The sequence below is a fragment of the Lissotriton helveticus genome, chromosome 5_1 (genome assembly GCF_964261635.1).
Source record: "Lissotriton helveticus chromosome 5_1, aLisHel1.1, whole genome shotgun sequence".
NCBI lineage: Eukaryota > Metazoa > Chordata > Amphibia > Caudata > Salamandridae > Lissotriton > Lissotriton helveticus.
Genome location: NC_136065.1, coordinates 2052035398 through 2052059387, shown reverse-complemented (window position 1 = coordinate 2052059387; position 23990 = coordinate 2052035398). Strand labels below are relative to the sequence as shown.

General features: G+C 46.1%; 1 protein-coding gene across 7 annotated transcripts in view; it reads right to left on the bottom strand.

Moving 5' to 3' along the window:
- The window catches only part of EHMT2 (euchromatic histone lysine methyltransferase 2), a 338110-nt gene that overhangs the window by 156933 nt on the left and 157187 nt on the right, over window positions 1-23990 (bottom strand). For all 7 annotated transcript variants that reach the window (XM_078645918.1, XM_078645920.1, XM_078645919.1 and 4 more), the window contains 2 exons: window positions 20808-20953; window positions 20499-20642 (listed from right to left, as the gene is read on the bottom strand). In XM_078645918.1, coding sequence (XP_078502044.1) covers window positions 20499-20642; window positions 20808-20953 — 290 coding nt within the window. The remainder of the gene's footprint in view (window positions 1-20498; window positions 20643-20807; window positions 20954-23990) is intronic.

The following is a 23990-nucleotide window of genomic DNA, read 5'->3' as shown; positions in this document are numbered from 1 at the left end:
ATAGATAGAGTGAGGGTGATAGATAGATTGAGGGGACATAGATAGATCGTGTGAGGGCGATAGATAGAGTGAGGGCGATATATAGAGTGAGGGCGATATATAGAGTGAGAGCGATAGATAGCTAGAGTGAGGGCGATAGATGGATAGAGTGAGGGCAATAGCTAGTGAGGGCGACAGATAGATAGAGTGAGGGTGACAGAGTGAGGGAGACAGATCGATAGTGAGGGTGTTAAATAGATAGAGTGAGGGCGATAGATAGAGTGAGGTGGCTTCGTGGTGGACGTGGTGTGGACATGGTGGTGGTCGACATGGTGGTGGTCGACATGGTGGTGGTGGTGGATGTGGTGGTGGTGGATGTGGTGATGGTGGTGGTTGGTGTGGTGGTGGTGGACGTGGTGGTGGTGGACTTGGTGGTGAAGGTGGACGTGGTGGAGGTGGATGTAGTGGTGGTGGATGTGGACGTGGTGGTGATGGACGTGTTGGTGGATGTGGTGGTGGTGGTAGTGGTGGTGGACATGGTGGTGGTGGACGTGGTGGTGGTGGATGTGGGAGTGGTGGTGGTGGTGGTGGATGTGGGAGTGGTGGTGGTGGATGCGGTGGTGGTGGATGTGGTGGTGCCTAACGTTCAGAGGGGACTGGCCCCTTCACGCAACAATAGTTGTGTTTACACAACAGAGCTGCCGGTTGCTCTGTCAGTTGTTGTCAAGAATTGTTTGGGTTTAGAAACCGGGTCTGCGGCACTTAAAACAAGGAAATAATTCTTCTGCAGTAGAAATGTACCTTTAGACATTTTTTGGATTTTTCATTTAGCACAACACCAGTTTTGGGAAGTCTGTAATCTTTATAAAGAGTTTTAGTAAGCTCAAGAAACATGGATATGTGCAAAGTTTCACAATTTACTCCTCAGCTCAGTGTACCTCCTGGGTGGGAAAGAAGCTTACATTACAGCTGCTTGTCCTGAATGTGTTTTGTGTGCGATGGTCAACTTTCTCTGCTTTTAGCATTGTACCACTTGGTCTGTGTGTGTGAGGAGATGCAGCACTGCTACTGCTGATTGTAAAGGACTCCCTAAACGTGTGTGTATACACAGAAGGCGGTCAGTAAAAATATCAATTACAAAACTATTGTGTACAAACATATATTTAAACAAATAGAAGATTGTACTGCAATTAATAAACAAGTATTTTCCACACCAAGACAGACTTACCAGACTTGGAAACAGCGCTGTTCTTTCCTTTGACTGTGGACTGCTCCTACTCAACAATGTTCACTCCAAATTCTGCCCTGTTCCACCTATGCCACGCAATGTTGGTGGCCCAAGAACGTTGAGAAGCGCCCAGGCCTTTAGCCCCTGTGCTGCCCCTCACTCTTCGACCCTTGTCTACAGCAGCCCAGCTCCAGAAGGAGGGGTTTCACGCGGACAGACAGCGAAACTGAAACCGGGCTGTGGCCTGAACCCTAGCAGTCCATCACGAAAAGAGTTAGTTCAAGACCCATGGCTAAGGACAATTGCGCTTGGCTGCACAGAAGTAGGCAAGGACAAGTATCTTTAAGGCATACGTCGAACAAATTGTACTCATTTGCGGTTATGCCACCTGACCCAAATGCCAATGTGGTTAAACTCAGGACTATTCTAAAGCCCGTACACGCAGCAAACTTGGCCTGAAAAAGGGGGGGGGAAGGGGTAAGGGTAAAAGCTACAATGTGGGCAGACTAGAACTAATTCCACCAATCTCAATGAGGTAGCCTCCTTCACAGTGTGTGTTATCTGCAACATTCGGCGGATTTAAAAAGTTTTTCTTGTAATTTAAAGATACAAGCTCTACCTTTTCTTGCTAGCCACTGAGAATCACATTTGAAAACGATTGCTTTTGAAATAGCCATTTCTAGTTAAACAGATTTTTCAGACATTCGGTTTTAGTTCAGACTGTCAATGAGGATCGTTTCTGCCACAACACGGACATTGGTTTTAGGATCCATAAAATCAGGGTGTTCACAGTCCGCCTCTGCGTGCCGCCATGCGATGCAATGAGGTGTCAGCGTTTTTACAAGGTTAACAGTGAGTCCCAATATATCTTAAATTGCTGCATAAAGAATTTGCAGATGCTTTCCTGTCTGCTCAGTACTCATGCAAAGGTTTACGTTTGCATCTGCTCTCGATTTACCCCATTTTACTTCAATTTTTAAAGACAGCAAGCATCTGTCCCTTAAGTATGGAGGTCAGAGAGGGGCAATAGGTGCCCAGGTGTTAGCGGGCCACTGTAAAGTGACACACTAATAAATGCCATGGGAACTAGGAACAACGTGTGCGTTCATGGGTGAAATTGCTCAACGGTGTGTAGAGGATGCGCGGGCCAACACATATCTCAGCAAGCACTCAGCGCTATGCATATTTAAAGACAGCTGTCTGGGAGAATATATAGGGCTTTCTAACCCAAGCTCTTCCTAATAAACAAGATGAACAACAACCACAAATCCCAATACTGAGAACTGGATTGCTGATCCGTGTTGTAAAACCAAACGTTAGTCACACCGTTCTTGGCCCTTTATTGACAAACTACCGAGATCAAGCCGAGTCAGAAAACATCTGGCCCACAACGTGTAGAAATTATTAATGAGACCGGGTGAATACTTTCCGTCTCCGGGGTTAGAGGGCGTGTGTTCATTCTCGTTTGCTGTTCCTACGCTGTTGCTTTGGATGAAAATGTGGTAAACGTGTGGTAAACCGATAAACACGCATTTAATTAGTTCTACGTCATTTACAGAAATATGGTTTTGCCACAGCACTGAAATGTGGTAATACCTCATTATAGTATTAAATTACTGTTTTCATTCCCCCAGCAGTAGATAGGGGTAACTGTTCCGTGCATAAATACATTTAAAAACAAACATTGTAGACAAAATTATCAAGGATTAATCACCATATACGAGTAGGACAAGTGTTGCACATTTGCCGACCCTCTCTCTCTCTGCTCTTGGTTCCTAGTGATTCTGCTGTTGGGACTGTACAAAAAATACTTTTTGAATTCACTCAGTGCAAGGGGATGGATGGCCGTTCTGACCTCCAAACCAAACCCTGTGTGTGACATGGTAAATATAGTTTGGCAAAAACAGACTACCCAAATCTCAACTTTACATAAACAAATCCCACTAAAATCCTGACGTGCAACCAAACCCTCAGCCAGAAACAGAACCAAAAATATGACCAGACTTAAATGCATAATAAACAAGGATTGTAACCTGACCTAGCAACCGGAAGTTCGGGAGCGTGAAGCCGGTCGTGGGGCGGGACTTCCGCCTTCTGCGTGAAGCCCGCATCCACGGAGTGCCAGAGAGCAGCATTGGTGACGCGGGGCTCCCATGCCTGAGGGAGAGCCCCGCGGTGACTGCAGAAGTCAGGAGTGGCGGCGATGCGGTGAGTGGGGCTTGGTTGTAAGGGGGGGGTGGGGAGTGTGTGTCTGTGTGTGTGTGTGCAGGGGGGGAAGAGGGCGGCGGCGTGTGTATGCGTGCATGTCTGTATGTGTGTGTGTGTGTGTGTATGTGTGTGTGTGTGTGTGTGTATGTGTGCGCGCGCCTGTGTGTATGTGTGTGTGTGCAGGGGGGTGGGGGCTGGCTGTGTGTGTGTGTGTGCGCGCCGTTAGTGCATGCGAGCCAAGCAAAAGCAGGGGCTGTGTGTGCGTCTGCGCAGGCACGTCTCAGAAGCGCGCTCACACAGACAAATCTGAGACAGCAGCAGAAGCGCGAGGCCAAACGCTGTCTCAGATTCCCAGGAAATTGAAAACAATAACAGCATACACACTCTAGCTCGACCTAAAAACGACATGGCACACTGTCTGCCAAGCCAAAGTCACTGCATGAAATATATGTAACTCACTCCTATAGCAAGCGTGCATTATATTATACGTGAGGGTATATCTGCAAGAGCAGATGTGCCCCTGTGCTGTCTAGTTCAATTACTAGATGGTACAAGTGGACAGGGAAGCCATCTTAAGTATGAGCTGGGCACTGGTCATTACATGTTCCCCAGCTAGATGATTGCTTTACTGAAACCTATGGTGTTTGGTATCAGAAATCTTGTCTTAATAAATCTGTACTGTTGCCAGTACAAGATTTATTATGACATGCACCTAGAGGGCACCTTAGAGGTGACCCCTGAAAAACCTACCACTATCTAGTGAGCCGGCTGACAGAAACTTGTCTTGTGGCAGGCTGGACGATATCAGACACCCTGCAAGTGGCAGTCCACACTCTGAGGCCAGAAACAATGCCTGCTCCGGACAAAGGTGTTCACACCTCCAGCAGAAAGGCTAGTGATTTAACATATCAAGGCCAACGGCTTCAAATCGGCTGCCGCCTTTGATATGCGAATCCAATCTCCCCAGACCCGGAAGATGCCCTTAACTCCCCTGAATTCATCGACCCGACAGACGAAACACCTCCGCACCTGAGCCCCATAGCCTGAGCTTGAGCCAATAACGGTGCCCCATTGCTCCAGGGACCCTTAAGAGCTGAGCCCCTCTTTGGGGTCTGCTGGACTGGTCCCCCAGTCGCCACTTGCAGCAGCCTTTTTCTTCCTAAGGGTTTGTGAGAAAGTGACCCTTTTTTACATGGTCACCCACACGTTTTGCCTTGTATTTGATGCAATTTCGACAGAATTGCAAAGGGTTTTGGCTATCCCGGTCCCCTGTACCAGATCTCTTTCACTAAAGCTGCACAATTGTTCTCCTAAATGGCAATACCCTTAGCACCTCCTGTAAGTCCCTAGTAAATGGTACCACAGGAACCTATGACATGGGGTACTAAAGAGGGTCCCCTAAGGGCTGCAGCATGTATTATGCCACCCTAAGAAACCCCTCAGCACATTCATGAACACTGCCATTTCAGGGTGTGTGACATAGTACAGAGAAAAGTGAACACACAACATGCCATATCTCGTGTGCCATGCCTGCAGACACTGCATGCATTATTGTTAAGCCACAACTACAGCAGGCCTTACAGCCCTAAGGCAGGGTGCACTATACAACATGTGTGGACACATCTGCATGTGTAGATACGCCCCTGTGATGTCCAAGTCGATTCTAAAATATTACAAGTGAACAGGGGAGCCATTTTAAGTATATTTGCTTGACATTGGTGAATACAAGTTCCCTAGATACATGTTGGCTTCACTGAAATTAGAGATGTTTGGTATCAAACATCTCACATTAATAAGCCCATACTGTTTCCAGTGATGGATTTATTAATACATGCACCCAGAGGGCACCTTAGAGGTGCCCCCTGAAAACCTACCAGCCTCTAGTGTCGACCAGCCTACCACCACAGACATCTTTCTGAACCCATGAAGGTGAGAGCCCATACTCTCTGAGGACAGAAACAATGCCTGCTCTGGCTGGATGTGTTATCACCTCCTCCAAGTAGGATGGCTAAGTAACCAGGATATTGATACAGGAGACTTTAGAGGCATCTACCAACTTTGATATGCCACCCAAGGCTTCCCTGGGCAGAGGAAACGTCACTAATGGTTTCCTCAGACAGGGAAAATGCCACCACCTGCCACAGGCCTATTTGGCACCAGGACAGGCAGAAATACTTGCTGTAGCAATACAAAAAGATGATGGACGGAATGGTGAACATTGTCAAATATTCCCCCCGTCACAGATCTGGGTTAAGCCCAACCTTTTTTTGCTCACCACACCACCCCAGTAATATGCAAATCAGTCATGGGAACAGTCACACCCAAACTGCTAGGCCAGACCCCCCATGGACTGGAAGGAAAATGCTACTTACAAGTATGCATCTGTTCTTGGCATGTAGAGCTGCAGATTTCTACACTTTGCATTAGGTCACCACCTGGTGTTGGGCTCGGATTATTGCATGTTGTCGTCGTCTTGGAAGAAGTCTTTTGTAGTCACGAGAGAGGTGACTCCTCCCTTGGACGATAGTGCGCATGGGCATCGGCTCCATCCTTAGATTGTTTTTCGCCATGCTGGGAAATGATGGAGTTAGTAGAAATAAAGAAGGGATGTTCATGTGTATATCTAATTAAGATGAAACTGGAACAGATACAGGTCCCGGGGAGGTGTGAGGGCGTGTAGAAATCTGCAGCTCTACATGCTAAGAACAGATGCATACTGGTAAGTAGCATTTTCCATTCGAGGCATATGAGCTGCAGATTCTACACTTTGCATCGATTGTGCAGCAGTGTCTCCCCTAGCGGTGGTCACCTGTATCCGTTGCAGTAGTTTGAAAGAGAGTTTTTAGGACAGCTTGGCCTACTGCAGCTTGCTACTTCGGTTTCACATCATCACAGTAGTGCTTAGTGAAGGTGTGTGTTGTAGACCATGTTGCTGCCTTGCAGATGTCTTCTAGGGGAATGTTCCTTAAGAAAGCCATGGAGGCTCCTAGTTTGCGTGTGGAATACGCTCTAGGAGGAACTGTTAATGTACGTTTTGCTTTTTGATAGCATATTTGTATATATTTTACAATCAACCTTGCAATTCCAGCTTTAGAGATGGGGTTGCCCTTATGTGGTGGAGAGAAAGCTACAAACAGTTGCTTTGTTTTGAGAAATGATTTGGTCCTATCTATATAATAGAGAAGAGCTCTTTTAACGTCTAGGGTGTGTAGAGCTCTTTCTGCTACAGAGTCTGGGTTTTTGAAAAACACCAGTAACTCTACAGATTGGTTTAAATGAAACAGAGTAATGACTTTTGGAAGGAATTTAGGATTTGTTCGGAGTACCACTTTATTACGGTGTAATTGTAAAAATGGCTCTTGTATAGTGAAAGCTTTAATCTCACTAACTCTTCTAAGAGAGGTAATAGATACTAAAAAATCTGTTTTCCATGTGAGGAATTGCAGTTCACATCTGTGTAGAGGTTCAAAAGGTGGTCCCATGAGACTTGTAAGAACAATGTTTAGGTTCCACACTGGAGAGGGTGGTAAAGGAATGATTCTTTTTAATCCTTCCATAAATGCTTTAATAGGAGGCACTCTAAATAAAGACAGATGTTGTCTATTTTGTAAATATGCTGCAATTGCTGCTAGATGTAGGCGTATAGATGAATATGCCAAGTTACATCTTTGTAAATGTAGAAGGTAGCAAATGATATTTTGGATGGAAGCATTTAGGGGATCAATTTGGTTATTGTTGTAGTAAATGGCAAGTCTTTTCCATTTAGCAGCATGGCAAGCTCTAGTAGTAGGTCTCCTGGCTTCTTTAATGATATTCATACAGTCTGGTGGTAGGTTAAGATAACCAAACTCGAAGACCTCAGGAGCCAGATCCCCAGATTCAGTTGGCTTGGGTCTGGATGTCTGATGTCTCCATGGTTCTGCGTTAGCATGGATGGTGTCAGACGTAGTTTTTGGTGTGTAACTAGGGATAGTTCTAGCAGTGTTGTATACCACGGATGGCGTGCCCACGTGGGAGCTACTAAAATCAGTTTGAGCAACTGTGGTCTTAGCTTGCTCACAATTAGTGGTAGTGCCGGAAAAGCGTATGCAAATCTGCCTGACCAGTTCATCCATATCGCATTGCCCTTGGACAGCGGGTGTGGGAACCTGGCGGCGAAGGTTGGGCTTTTTGCGTTTTCGTGTGTGGCGAACAGATCTATGTCTGGATGACCCCACTTGTGAAAGAATGGTAGAAGAACTTGCGGATGTAGTTCCCATTTGTGAATCTGTTGTGTCTGTCGACTTAACAGATCTGCTATCTGATTGTGAACTCCTGGAAGGTGTTCTGCTACCAGATATATATTTTGTGGAATGGCCCATCTCCAAATGTTCTGTGCAAGCTGGGACAGCTGTAGAGTGTGTCCCCCCCCCCTGTTTTTGTATATAGTACATGGCTGTCATGTTGTCCATCCGGATTAGGACAGCTTTGTTTTGTACTTGGAAGGTTTTGAGCGCTAAGAATATTGCTAGCAGCTCCAGGTGGTTGATATGGAACGATCTTTGTTGAATGGTCCATTGCCCTTGAGTCGTATGATGTAGGAGATGGGCTCCCCATCCTATGAGAGATGAGTCTGTTGTAAGTACTATTTGTGGAACAGGTTCGAGGAATGGCCGCCCTTTTGTCAAGTTTTTGTTGTTCCACTACTGCAGAGAGCGATGTGTGCGGCTGTCCACCTACACCAGGTCTGTTAGTTGTCCTTGAGCCTGATTTCACTGTTGTGCTAGACATTTCTGTAACAGACGCAATTGCAGTCTTGCATATGGCACAATAAAGATGCAAGACGCCATCATGCCGATTAGTCTCATGAACACTCTGGCTGGGAGAGTGTTGATGTTGAAACTTTGTGACTAAAGCTTGAATGCTCTGTATCCTTGATCGACTGGGATACGCTAGAGCTGTAGACGTGTTTATTGTAGCCCCTAAAAATTGATGTACATGAGAGGGCTGTAGGTGCGACTTGGTGTAGTTGATTGTGAAGCCTAAGTCGTGCAATGTTTGAATTGTCTGAGATGTGTGTTGGACACACTGATTGAATGACTTGGCTTTTATGAGCCAATCGTCTAGATATGCGAAAACATGTATATGTTGTCTTCTGAGATGTGCTGCTACTACTGCTGGCACTTTGTGAACTCTCTTGGTGCAGTTGTTACCCCGAATGGAAAGACTTTGAATTGATTATGCTGTCCTTCCAGTACAAACCTCAGATACTTCCTGTGAGAAGGATGTATAGGAATGTGGAAGTAGGCGTCCTTTAGATCCAGTGTTGTAAGGAAGTTGCTTTGTTGCAGCAATGGGAGCACTTGTTGAAAAGTGATCATATGAAAATGATCCGAGTGTATATAGTGATTGAGGGGCCTGATATCGAGAATTGGTCTTAGTGTCCAGTCCTTTTTGGGTATTAGAAAATACGGCGAGTAAACCCCTGTTCCTTGATGTTTTAAAGGAACTATTTCTATTGCGTCCTTTTGAAGAAGTGATAGGACTTCTTGTTTGAGCAGTGTAAGCTGTTCTGCAGACACTGGACGCTGCCTGGGTGGTATGTGTGGAGGGGTAGCTGTAAGTTCGAGGCAGTAGCCATACTGGATAATTTGTCTTACCCACCGGTCTGTTGTGATGGAATTCCAGACAGGTAGGAACTGTGTTAGTCTGCCCCCTACAGGAGTAGAGTGCTGTTGGGGGAGCAGAGGGAAGTCACTGTTTTGTGGTGGAAGAGGTTCGATTATTGTCGTTACCTCAACCTCTTCCTTTATTGTTGTTGCCTCTATAGCCTCCTCAAAAATATCGTTTACTGGAGGATGTCTGTGTATTGGATTTGAAGGAAGCAGTATTGTCTGTTCCAGTCTGTTTGGAGCCTCCTCTATAGAAGGAGCGACGAAAGGAGCCTCTAGCTTGTGTGGATTGGAAAGCTCCCATAGATTTGGTTGTATCGGTGTCTTTCTTCATTTTCTCAAGTGCTGTGTCTACCTCTGGTCCAAACAATTGACGTTGGTTGAATGGCTGATTTAAGATGGTAGTTTGCACTTTCTGCTTAAAACCTGAAATGCGTAGCCAAACAGGACGTCTAAGTAGGACACTAGTGTTTACAGCTCTTGATGCAGTGTCTGCTACATCAAGTGCGCACTTGATTGAAGCATTTGAAATTAATTTGCCTTCTTGTATAAGGTCGTTTGTCTGCGCCTTATATTGGTCAGGTAGATGTTGTAGTAGTGTCTCTAACTGATCATAGTGAGCCCTGTCATATCTTGCAAGGAGGGCTTGTGTGTTAGCTATACGCCATATATTGGTAGCTTGTGCAGCTATTCTTTTGCCTGACGCATCCATCACCTTAGATTCTTTATCAAAGGGTGGTGCTTCACCTGATGTCTGTGAGTTTGCTCTTTTCCTAGCTTTTAAGACAACTAGGGAATCTAAGGGTAGCTGTCCTTTAATGTAGGCAGGATCCCCAGGAGCAGGCCTATACTTTTTATCAATTCTAGGGTTTAGAATCCTAGCACGTACAGGATCTTTAAATACTTCTGGAGCATGTTTGATGACCCCTTTAATCATAGGCAGAATTTGAACAGACTTTTGTGATTGTTCAAACGTATCTAATAAAAAGTCTTCCTCTGCCTCATCTGAATGCATGGTGACCCCATGATAGATGGCAGCCCTATTCAGTAAGTGCCCAAAACCAATATTGTCTTTTGGGGGAGAAGTTTTTGATGGATATGAATGTGGGTCAGGAATATCTGGCACATCTTGTGGGTTTGGGTACTCCCAATCTGTATCATCAATAGGGTAGGGAAAAGGCTCATCTGGGTCTGCCCCTTCACCTATGCTATACTCATCATCATTTGGAGGTGTATGTGGTGAAGAATGAGGAGGAGAGTTCTCAGGAGAATATGGAGGTGAAATGTTAAGGGGAACAGGAGATGAAGGGGAAGGAAGTATAGGAGAAGAAGGGTGCATAGGAGATGTGGCAGAGTCCTTCTTGACAGGCACGTACAGGTGCAGGTGTAGGTGCTGTGTCTGATTTCCTTTTCCTGTGTGGTGTAGTGGATACATGACCTGTCTTTGGGTCAATGTAGATCTTCTTTTGTAGAGGATCAGATTGGAAAAGTTCTTCTCCTTACGGAACCTTTGCCAGCGCCGATTTTTTCAGTTCCGGGCGTGATTGCTGCTTGTCTTTAGCCTTAGGAGTTGTTACTGTGTCCTTTGGCGTAGGTTTTGGCACCAAAGGTATTGTTTTCGGAGTCATAGGTTGTTTCGAGGGCTTGAGGGCATCGGATTCAGGCCTTGTAGGTTTCGGTACCGAAGATATTGGCTTTGGAGTAGAAGCTGGTCTTGTCGGCCTCGAGGCGTCAGCCGCTGGCTTCATAGATTTGTCTTTAGAAGTCGACTGTTTCGGAGCTGGGACTTCTTTCGGTTTCGGTGCCGAGGGAGCTGGTGGGATCGGAACGTGCGGCTTGCTCGGTAAGGAGCTACCGGAAGGCTTGAATATTTTCTTCGGAGCCGGGCTCGATGGCGGGTTTTCAAAGTGTTTTTTCGGTCGCGACTCGGCCCCAGGATGCGGAGTGTTGACCTTTGCCTTCGATTTGGGTGCTGGGTATGGGGCAGGGGCAGTGGCAGTAGTACTCACGCGCTGACCCGATGGTATGGAGTCATCGGAGTCGTCTGCCTCGGATACGATTTGGAGATCGTCTGAGTCTTCTTCGGGGACGAGCAGAACCTCTTCATCGAAGATATCCACTGGTTCCGGAGCCGATCTCTGCATGTCGTGTCGACGGGCCCTTCGATCTCGAATGGTCTTTCTGGATCGAAAGGATGCACAGGCTGTACAGCTGGATTTGTCGTGTTCTGGCGATAAGCACAGGTTACATACCTCGTGATGGTCACTGTGTGGAAACTTTGCTCTACACTCGGGGAATCTTTTGAATGGCGTCCTTTCCATGAGGTGTAGGCCTCACGCTGTGGATAGGCCCAACGGCCCGCGTCGACGACCGGAATCGAGGTGATGGAGTCAAGTCAACGTTTATCGAGATCGAGAGTAGTTTGGTGAAGTTTGAATACGTTTTTACGCGTCTAAGTACTTGAAAAGTAATTTCAAACCGGAGCGGAAAAGATTCATCTGAACCCAGTGGCGGAAAAAAACAATCGAAGGAGGGAGCCGATGCCCATGTGCACTATCGTCCAAGGGAGGAGTCACCTATCTCGTGACTACAAAAGACTTCTTCCAAGACGACAACAACATGCAATCATGCGAGCCCAACACCAGGTGGCGATTTAATGCAAAGTGTAGAGTCTCCAGCTCATATGCCTCAAACATAAGCATTCTGGGACTTGTTTCTGGGTATCAACCGATATCAGCAAGACTAGCTTGAATCCAGTGGCACAGTGAGCACGGGACCCACATCTGGGCATACCCTACCCACTTAGGGGGACTGTAGCAACACAAAAAGATGATGGACGGAATGCTGAACATTATTAAACATTCACACCCTATCACAGATCTGGGTTCAATCCATCAGTTTGTTTGCTCACCATGCCACCCCGGTTTGGACCCAGCAATACCCAAGGTACCAGACCCATCAGGCTGGTTGCACCCCTAAGGTCGGCTAACTGATGTGAACACTAAACTTACAATTCCATTGTCTTCATTTAGGTGGCATGAGGCTCACTGGATCAGGGTTATGCACCCTTCCCACAGGAAGTGGTCATACAGAGGGTGTAGTCACCCTAAAAGTAAGCAGTCCATTGGCTACTACATGTCACTACCCTTAACACCCCTAAATCGAATATTTAGGAGGAACCCCTGATGCCAGGAACTCAGATCCATTGGATCCAGAAGAACTGGACAACGAAAAGCTGCGAGAAAACAAGAACTGAATATTGCTGCTGGACTTTTGGCTTCAAACCCTGCTTTCAAACAGTAGAGCCTCGCCTAAATGCAACCGCATCCGTATAAAAGACCAACAAAATAGGGAATGCTTATCATTAATACTCCCCGGGATATGTCCAATAACATAAATCCTTAGGTCAGAATGCGCACTTCACCAATAAAATCACACAGGGCCACATACAGTTCACCCTGAAAAAGGTGTGAAGAATAGAGAGAGTACCTCACGGTAGAACAGCCCGAGGGGGTTCCCGGTTAACAATTACCGGTATACCCACTTCTCATCATTGGCCACTCTCTCTATGTGAAAAGACAAACGTGCACTAGGAAGTAAAGTAGTGCAGACATGAGAATAGTGATGAAAAACACATATAGTGACAAACGTATCAACACTGACACCCACTTATAGTGTGCAAGAACATATAAATAGACCCCTAACCAACCACAAAAAGTAAATTGTGTAGCAGGGCTTTGCTTGCTTTAACGTTTTATTCTGGCGCAGCAAACCCCGCTTGTTTAAAAACGGTTACTTATATACCATCATGATTCATATCCTCAAGCCGACATGTTTCATCGCTCTTAGTTTTAGCGATTTCATCAGGGCATAAGAGGGGTTGTCTATTCTCAGTCTTTTCAGAAAATGTGGACCTTGAGTGCGCTATGTCAGCACGTACCAGCACCACTCAATAGGACACCGTGCCAAATATTCACATGTCCAAAAAGTGACCAGAAATAGTCGCAGCCACTGTTGCCGAGTCCCTCGCGCACTCAAGGTCCAGGTCGGCTTGAGGATATGAATCATGATGGTATATAAGTAACCATTTTTAAACAAGCGGGGTTTGCTGCGCCAGAATAAAACGTTAAAGCAAGCAAAGCCCTGATACACAATTTACTTTTTGTGGTTGGTTAGGGGTCTATTTATATGTTCTTGCACACTATAAGTGGGTGTCAGTGTTGATACGTTTGTCACTATATGTGTTTTTCATCACTATTCTCATGTCTGCACTACTTTACTTCCTAGTGCACGTTTGTCTTTTCACATAGAGAGAGAGGCCAATGATGAGAAGTGGGTATACCGGTAATTGTTAACCGGGAACCCCCTCGGGCTGTTCTACCGTGAGGTACTCTCTCTATTCTTCACACTTTTTTCAGGGTGAACTGTATGTGGCCCTGTGTGATTTTATTGGTGAAGTACGCATTCTGACCTAAGGATTTATGTTATTGGACATATCCCGGGGAGTATTAATGATAAGCATTCCCTATTTTGTTGGTCTTTTATACGGATGCTGTTGCATTTAGGCGAGGCTCTACTGTTTGAATACTGTGTGAGAGGGGGGCTGCCTCTCCTATTCCCCCCCCCCCTCTACCCCTTGAGATTGTTCTGATTCAAACCCTGCTTGCCCGCACAAGTCTCGACAATCATGACCGAGTGCCTCTTCCTGCAGCTTAGCCACTACAAAGAACCCCGGCAGCCTGCCAAACCTTTGGAAATTGCCAACATTCTCCCTTGGAGTAGAGGAGATACTCGCCTGCAGTCCGCAGGTACTGAAGAAGCAGAATCCTGTTTACTGTGTTGCCGCTCACTGGCCAACCTGATGCAGCAGCCCCCAGGAAGAAGTACCTATGCACCTGAAGGTCAGATCAGTCTCCTCCACCAAGTGAGATGACACCAGGACTGCCCGGAGCCACACAGCACTAATACCCCAGTTCAGATCCGGCCACTTTGCCACTGAATGTAAGCTAGGCTGCCTGATAAGGGGTGTTACCCCGAAACAGTTCCTAGGACGCTTGTTTACAGTCCGCAGGTACTGAAGAAGCAGAGTCCGGGTTTACTGTGTTGCCGCTCACTGGCCAATCTGATGCAGCAGCCCCCAGGAAGAAATACCTATGCACATGAAGGTCAGATCGGTCTCCTCCACCGAGTGAGATGACACCAGGGCTGACCGGAGCCACACAGCACTAATACCCCAGTTCAGATCCGGCCACTTTGCCACTGGGGAATAGTTTTTTTTTATTAATGAACTGTGCGATTACTTAAAATCATTACAGTATAAAAAATGCAGTTTGGTTCAAATAAAATATAGTAAAATACAGTAAAATGCCCCCCCCCGCTCGACCTACACCAGTCAGGGACCATTGGTGCAGCTATGTGGTCTCGATACTGACTATGTTCACTGGTACTATACATTATTAAAAAGAATTAAAGTTTTTAGAGTCAGCATGAGACCTCGCATACTAGAGTCTGGAAGGCGTGTAAAAGTTCGACATCTTCAGTTGCACTGTGGGCTTCATCGGACCCTTAGTCGGCCCCAGTTGGATACCTCTGACTGATGGGACCATTTTCTTTTCGGCGATTACCTGTGTTATCTGTGGATTGCCAACTTTAGGGCGGCGGGTCACAGGGCTCTTCGGGATGGTATCCTTTAGTTGGTTTTCGAGTGCCATTTTAACTTGATGGGTGAACTTGCCTATCCTGGCTAATAAACATGTTGTGGTTTCAGAGAAGCACCAATCCGAGGCCTCTCTGCAAGTTCTGTGGCCCAAGATGCGTAGTGCCGGACGTAGCAATCGCTGACGGTCACTGGCCATCTTAGTGCAGCAACATAGCAAGTGTAGCCAGGATTCTCTGCGATAGTTGCAAAGTCGGCAGGCAGTGGCTCCGTCCGAGCGTGCCCAACGTGGGTTGAAGTCCGTTATCCTGAGGGCCAAGAGGCGCATAAACAGAATTTTTTGCCACTGGATGCAAGCTATGCTGCTTGATGAGGGGTGTTACCCCAAAACTGGTCCTAGGGCGCTTGTTTACAGTCCAGGGAAGATCTGGCTTGGCAGTTCAGGCTGGACTGTTCCCATGAGGATCTGGGTCAAGATTGATTTGCATATGGCTGGGTCTGAAGTGGGGTGGCGAAGTAAGCTAAAGAACGATGATGGATTGAACCCAGATCTGTGACTGAGGGTGAGTGTCTGAAAGGTTTTGGCGCTCCGTCCATCAATTACTTATGTTTGCTTTGCTTCCACTATACAAAGAGCCAGCTTCCTACAATTTTCCAATTGAATTTAGAGATAGCGTTTGAGGCTACCAATGCAACCAGAACCTCTGCACCCAGACACACCAGGCAGGTAAACTGAAACTGCTGGTATTTCTAAGGACCTTGACCGCTACTTACCTGAAGTCCAGAAGAACCGCCCTGTAACTCGATTGCAAGTACTCCATGCAGTGTATGTTTCTCCCATAGGATAACTTTACCACGTTCGAGGCTCATACCTCAAATCTGACAGCTGCATTTTCTTTGTTTATGAAAATTTCTAACTTCAAAAGTACTTACTGAATCTCGAAAAATATGGTGGCTAAATTAATATAAAAAGCTATGTTATTTTTCTAAATTGCCATCAGATTTCCTTATTGAGCGTGTGTCTCATTTATTGATTCTGTGTCTGCAAAAAAATGCCTAGGACTAAGGGTGCTCGACCACACTGCCACAAATAGAGCACCGTGGGATTGTAATAGCAAGCGCCTGAACACTTGTAAGGGTTACCTGGACTCTCTGCACAGTGCACCTCATTTTAGTACACTATATAATCGAGCCAGCTTCCTACACTCTTGTAGGAAGCTAGCTCTTCATATAGCAAAAAAAAAAAAGTATGCTGTGTAAAGAGACCAGGCATCCCTTAAAAGTGGATAGGGGCTTGTTCAAGCAATCCCAAGGTGCTCTATCGGGGGTAGTATGGGCGAGCAGCCTTAGTATAGGAAGCTGGCTCTTTATATATTAAAATGAGATATATTGTGCAAAGAGTCCAGGGGTTCCCCTATGAGTGGACAAGGGCTTGTTTCAGCAATCCCAAGGTGCTCTACTTGGGGGTAGTGTGGTCGAGGAACCTTAGGCTTATCAGCGAGGAGTGCAAGACATCTACAAGTACACACAATAGTTAATAAGTAATACACACAACTCGATAGGGAGATCCACATCAATTTATAAACATAACAGGTATCTTTATATATGTTTAGGCACCAGCATATATTTGTTTAGGTAAGTAAGTTTTTCAAGAGAAATACTTTTGAGTTCAAAAAGTTGACAGTGCAATTTGTAGAAGCTGCAATGTTATCCTATAGATGGAAAAGCAGTTACGACATTCAGGTACTGTACAGCGACTTAGGAGACCAACCTCCAAGAGTTAAGGTGAGTGGTGGGCACAGTCCAGGGTAGCACCAGCAGAACACCACTTGCGGCACTAGGCCGGCCGGGTGCAGGGGTGCAAAACAGAGTTGGGTGCCCAATGTTACTCTATGGGGATTGGTCTTTGCGAAAAGAGGCTGCAGGTTTTGACTGGGGAGGTTACGGGGGGTGGACAGTCAGACTGAACCATCGGGGGGCTCAGGCCTCACGATGCTTGGTGAAATAGGGACACCTTAGGTCCTATTCTCCACGGCCCAGGGCTGTCTGATGCAGAGGTGTCCTTAGGCGTCCGGTATTTCTTACTAGGAGCAGTTGCTGTAGATGGAGGCTGCATGCAGTGGCTGCAGGTGACGTCAGAGAGTTCACTAGGGGGTAAACCACGATGGACTGGGGCTCTGGAGGGCTGGGGGACCACAACTTAAATTTCAAGCCCAGACCTGAATACTTTCTAATCATACTCTGACACTAAAACAGTACAGAATGCACCACATTATAAATGTGGGTACCCAGTCAAAACCTTTGATTATCATTACACCCCCACAAAAGTGGTGTGTTCACACTTCATAGTTACAGTCAGTGCACTTGAAATAAAAGATTCAATCCCCTCCTACCCCCTCATATTTCAGTATCTAGTACCAACCTTTACTACCCTTTCCTTAAAAGTGTATGATTTATAATGACACAAAAGCGCTTCTTCTCTGCCTGACTGAGGTGTTGGGCTGGGAACTCCCCCGCACGCCACAATTAGGTCTCCTCCATGTATTGCAACAAGTGGGCGGAAATATCTATAAACGACATTTGCTGTTGCTGGGCCTCACTGTGGCCAAGAGAGATGTGGCCCGAGCCTGGAAAGACCCCAGGGCCCCCCTAGTGGGAGTGTGGAAAAGGGGACTAGACTTTTATATGGGACTGGAGCGCCCGATCTTCAAAGCCAGGGGCTGTCCCCGGAAGCATTATAAGATTTGGAAGAGATGGGCAGATTATAGAGGACTGTGGCTGGAACCGCCAGCACATGATGACCCTGAAGAAAGACATTCGGACATTGATCCCGGGTGACGAGGAGTACACACTCCTTCTCCTACCTGGCCGCCAAGACCTGGAACTCACTTCCGACCAATCTGCGCCTGACCCGAGACCACCTCTCCTTCAGGAGGAAGCTCAAGACCTGGCTGTTCGAGCAGTAGCGGCACCCCCCCCCCCCAGCGCCTTGAGACCCTACGGGTGAGTAGTGCGCTCTACAAATGACCTGATTGATTGATTGACACTGAATGTTTCTTAACATGAATTTTGTTTACAGACTACCTAGACACTGTGCAGGGGGCGGGAGGGGGGTTCCGGGTAGAGGGAGTGGGAGGGTGAGGGGAGGGGAGGGGGGGGGGACATAGGATAGTTATTTTCTTTTAAACTGTTGTTTGAATTGCCTGAATATGATTATTACTCTACTGCTCACAGCTTCTCCGGTTCCCGGGGCGCTGTGCTTGTCATGCAAATTTTCAACAACACAATAAAATCTTGTTCTTAAAAAAAAAAGCGCTTCTTCTGTGACAAACTTTGCGTGACATGCGCTGCCACACTTGAAGATTGAGAAATTTATAATGCAATGCCTAGGTAACGGCATGAAGAAATTCAATGTAGGAGATTTAACAAATGAACACACATCTTACCGCTAGTGGAGTGGTGTGGCTCACTGGTTAGAGGCGGCAGACCCGGGAGCAGAAGTCGGCCCGGGACCAGGGTTCAATTCCCGACGCGGCAGGGTCGTGCACCAGGGTCAGCGGACTTGACAATTCTCGCCTGGGTGCCTACTCTAACCTGGGGTCCCACTCGGCAACTCTGGGCATTAGCTTGCCTAATCTCCACAACGGCCCCACCAACGCCGGGGATGCCTGGCTCCACCTTGGGGATTCCCAGTAGGGACCATCCCACAGGGAAAGCCAGGACGGGTTCCCCAGCGGTATACAGCGCCGGGACACCCCTTTGCTGGGGCAGCTGTGCGCTTTACAAGTATACGACATTTAACATTTAACGCTGCTTTTATTTCACATAAGTTAGTAAAGAGGGAATTGCAATACTGGTTTTATACACTTCTGCACCTACCTTGGTCCACAAGGGTATATTTAGCTCCTGAAAAGTAAAACTGCTCAGGTCATTATCAAGTACACTCTGAGAATCAGTCCCATTTCTAGAAAACTCTTGCTTAGGATTCAGACGAAGGTCACAAAAGAGAAGGATATTTATAAGCCTAGTTCCCCATCATGGGCATCTTTATTAAATTCCATTAGATAGAAAATCCTTGTATACTTGCAGGGTTCCCAGAATCCCCACATAAAGGCAGATATTCTAGGTCTATAAAGATCTTGTGAGGAGAAAAATCTTGGCGGAGAAAACATTTTTACTGGACACAAAAACATGGACTGATTACCGTGTGGATTTGTGCAATGCCTATGAAAAGGTGCCAGTAGGGTTGTTCTGACCTTTATACTGCAATGTAAATTCTAATAAGTTGTTTTTTGGTTATACCTTTTATTCTGTGAGCCAATAAGAATAGAAAGAGCTTTAGATCTTTCAAAAATCACCTGAATGAAGTGATTTTATGCTAAATAAGCAGATGTTTTTGTACTCCTAGGCCTCACCAAATATATTTTGCTCCTGTGAAACGCAGGAATGTCCAATACCCCTTGCAACACCTAGAAGCACCTATCGAAACAGTAAACAGTTGACCATTGCCTAAAGTGAGTGTTGGAGGCCGGAAGCATGCTTAACATTCAATCTATATCTTCTTTCCCTACATAACTTATACTTTTCTTCAGGTTTTGAACGTTGTACCGTGTACAACGTTTAACAAGCAAATGTGTCACTGTTAATGTGCTCTGTTCTACAGCCAAGAAAAAACAATACATCAAAAGAAATGAACTTAAAACTGGACTTTGGCTTCACAGATCAGGTAATAAAAGCTAGTCAGGCTCAGCTCGCTAAGGGGCCATGCTAAGCTCCTGTCATACCCTGTAAAGCCACCTATTATTTAGTCTCCAGTGCCCTCAGGAAACATGTGGTCACATTTTTAACTCTGTCCTGACTGCCACCGAAAACATTGCCATTTCCACGGAGTGCACACACCATGATAAATAATTTAACTTGTATATTAAATGATATATCCAGTCAATGCTTTAGTAAACAATGTGAGTGTTTGAGAGTTCGAGAATGCATTACATACTGCTTTCTGGCTCTCCTACAGACCTGCAAGCTCTTAACACAGAAAGATTCACTGGACACTAACTTCACACACTTTACTGACCTAAATCGACTGGTTGACAATCTAAAGACCCACCTATCCCCAAAAGATTTACAACTGCAGCTGAAAATACTGTTGGTGCATGGCTTAGGATGTCAGTGGGGACAACACATCAGTTTCTTAGCATCTGCTGAAGCTGAGAGGCATCATCACTAGCAGGCAGTATGCAATGGCATTACTAGTAAGGGGACAGATTGCCCTTGTTATTGCTTGATAGTGTGATAAGCAGTGGGAACTCAAGGTGATTTCCAGAACTGGACGGCTTCTCTCCACTGAACTTGAAGTGAATGTCTGTCAACATATATTTTTATTCGGCTAATATAGCCATAAAGAAAATACCACAGTACAGCGTACATTGAAGTGACTGAATTTTGGATTTCTGGCTTTTGGGAAGCAACAGTTCCATTTACACTTCCCTTTGGCATCTCAATTGCCTCTGTAACCCACTGTCTTGGACACACTTTTGATCATCATCAAATTAGGGCCTCCATTTTAGTTTATTACAGTAATTTTGAACAAAGCAACGAGCTGCTTGTTAGTCATATTTGTGTTAGTATTTTCAATGTGGCTGGAAACAAGACTCTCAGCAGATCTAATCTATGGAACACGAGAACTCAAGTAGCCTACGTTTCACACAATTTAGGCAGGGAAAGTCTACAATAGGCAACATGGTGCAGGCAATCTATTTAAAGCAATACTTACAGCAGTGCAGAAGAAGCCACAACCTGGACAGCAGTAATGCTTCACCATTCGAGCACGATGCGTCTCGCAGAGTACCATAAGTGGCACCCGGCTGGAGGGTCTCATTGTCTCACGCTTCAGAATTGAACTAATACAGCCACTCAGCTATGCAAGAGATGGCAGAATAAGGTCCATGAGAAAGCAAGATCATTGAGAAAGCGAGAAAGAGAAAATAAAACATCAACAATTAGTAACAGAAACCATTTGCTACAGTAAAAAACAACCCAGCAAACAATTCTTACAGCTATAGTGACAACAGCATACTCTTACCTCGCCATCCACGCTCTCAGTTGCCATGCATTTGTTGTTGGCAAGTTCACTAATACGGTCGATCTTTGGCGCCTCCATACGGCAACTACATAATGGCAGCTCTTCAAAGCGGTCTGTCTCCATCGAGCTGGTATCATTTGACACCCCTAAGAGGCGATATAAAGAACCAAAATAAGAAAAAGACTGAGACTCATACCAAATCACCTGCCATCAACACGCACAATCTAAACCCCCCAACTCCTATCACTTACAAAAAAAAAATCATAAACTGTATAGGTCAGTCTAAAAGTGTGCACCTTGTAGATAGAATGAAGGCAGAGCAGCCATTGAGGGATGTCAGCACCACAGCAACTCACTTCCAGATTGGGCCAGCTGTCCTGATTTTTTCCAGACTTGTCCCAAAGTCCTCCTCCACAGCCTGAATTTAAGTGCCACCCCCCTTTTCTTTGGTGAAGCGCATAAGGCTACCAACGCAACCAGCACCTCTGCACGCGGACGCCCCAGGGCAGGTAAACCCTAACTGCTGGTAGTACTTTAGACCTTACTCCTCTGCCACCTTAAGTCCAGAAGGGGACTACAGAAACATGCTGCAAGTACCTGTAAACCGGATATGTCTTTTTCTCCCACAGGAATGCATTACGCGTAAAGAAGCATCTAAGTGAATATTTTACTTATGTGTGAAATTCAATATTTAAAAAAGTACTTACTTGCTTACAAAGTTCTTGGTATAAAAATGTATATAAAAATAGGAGTAATTTTTCTAAAATGGTCTTGGATTTATTCTTGGAGTGTGTGTCTCTTTTATTGCCTATGTGAGTACAACAAGTGGATAGCACTACCCTCTGATGAGCATAAACTGCTCGCCCACACTACTCCAAAAGAGAGTATTCAGTGTGATAATTTTTGCCTCTGTAAAATAGTAAGGGTTGCCTGGACTCTCTACGCAGTGTACCTCATTGTGGTGCGCTATATAGAAAGCCAGCTTCCTACACCCATGTCCTAGGTACCAGGGGTGCTATTTCCTAAAAACTTGCAAAGGTGCTAAAGGTCTGGCTAATTGGTGTACAATTGAACAGTTTACCTTGTTTTAGGGAAAGAGCACTGTCACTGGGGAACGGTTAGCAGGAACCCAGTGCACTTCAGTCAAAATTGCATCAAATACCAGGCAAAAAGTGGGGGTGACCTATCAAAAAGGGGCACTTTCCTACAGCAATAAATAATTGTAAGTGATTTAGCAGTAAGAAGCCAACTGGCTGAAACTGCAACTTCTCTTTATTTGGACAGGCCACAACGAGTCGGGGAACAGTCACAGGAACCACGCAGGTAAATGTAAATGTAAATGTACAGGAATTTATATAGCGCAAATCACCAAGCGGTCTCTAAGCGCTTGCTTAGGGAACCCGTCCTGGTATTCCCCTGTGAGATAACCCTGGCAGGGTATCCGCAAGGTGAAAGCCAGGCATCCCGCCGCGAGGGGCCGTTGTGGAGATTAAGCAAGCTATTGCCCAGAGTCGCAGAGTGTGAACCCGTGAGTCGAGGAGGCACCGAGGCGAGAATTGTCGAGTCCATGGACATTGGACTCAAGACCCCGCCGAGCCGGGAATTGAACCCTGGTCCCGGGCTGACCTCTGCTTCCAGGTCTGCCTCCTCTAACCAGTGAGCCACACTTCTCCACCAGGTCCAGGGAGACACTTACTTTTAGGGTCCAGCAAGCTTAAGAGTTCTCAGTGCACTTTTCTCATTTACCACGGTCCAGCCAATCAGAGATCCTGAAGATGGGGATGCAGGATACTGAAGAGATGTGGTTATTATTACTGGGGCCACTCTGTTATGCATGAGGGTCCGGGGTCGTCTCCGGCCTCAGGACTTGACCTCCCACGATGCAGAAGGGAAGTTCAGTTCAAGTCAGCCGACACTGGTCAACTGATTTCCTGTGCTATGGGCTCGGGTTAGGTCGATGTAGCGAAGCTGCTAATTTCTAATCACGATGCCTCGAACACCATGTACAAGGCCTTTTTACGCACAATGTACAAATGCAGTTCTTTCTTCATCCATGGGGCGACAGGGCTATCTACATATCAATAACATTGCTAATCTATACATACATCACAAGGATGCTTTCTATTATAAAAGATGAGAATCCCAAAAGGTTTGCAGAGGAGGCACTTCAGCTGACACAGAGGGTCCCTGCATGCTGAGACTTCACCATGCAGCGGTCAGACATCTCCGTGAGGGTTCTCGATTTTGTGAACAAGGCGGGCTCCTATATTCTCTCCCGCCAGGTAATGGGGTTGGATCGTCCCTTTGGTGATTCTTGGCTTCACACCTACAAACTCTTGGTAAACGCAGAACAGGCTTTGCATAGAAGGAGTACGCCCAATTACTGCCTTGTTTTATATGCCTTCATTTATACACTGTTTTAGCACCATGGTAGAACTATATCTACTATTTACTCTTTTGGTGCTTGAAATCACTTTCATAATCTTCGGTCTACTGGTTATCACAGCACATATATTTTATACAAGAATAACATTGGTTCAATAAATATGTAGAAAATGTCCCAGTGTGTATTCTGCATAATTCTCTGAGAACAAAAGAGCACGAGTGACTGAGCAAAAGGTTCTGATCTGTAACCAGGATCTGAGGGGTCAGGGCTGTCATATTCAGTGCTTACCAGAAGCTATTCACTCCCTGCTAGGGTTAGGGGGGCTTATGGTGGCACTGTGAGCTAGCCGGTCTCTAGGCCAACATATCCTGCTGGGGTGCCAGGAATCAGTCTTAGCACCTCACCCAAAATGTATGTTGTCCAACAAACGCGCAGGTCCTACGGATTAGTGGGAACTACACAACACCTGGTTACAGCAGTCTCAGCAGGTGCTTAAAATGTAGAGTCGTTTCTTTCTAAGGACCTTAGTCAACTACAGCTATGGGTCCCAAAGACTTGGGGACACCGTGGGTAGGTCAGGGCTCGGTCTCCCAATAGGCACTTACGCATCCAGCTTAGATAGGTGTTCCTGGGCAGCTGAGCTCTCGAGGAGTGCAGGCTTCCTTAGCTTTTGGTGATCTAGAAAAGTATCACAAGGCTAGCCAACAAGCCCTTCGTCTGTCCTGGCACAAGTGGAGCTTTTTTCCATGAGTGGGCACACCACCCACAGCCCTCTGCGAGTCCCTGGGGCGCTGCAG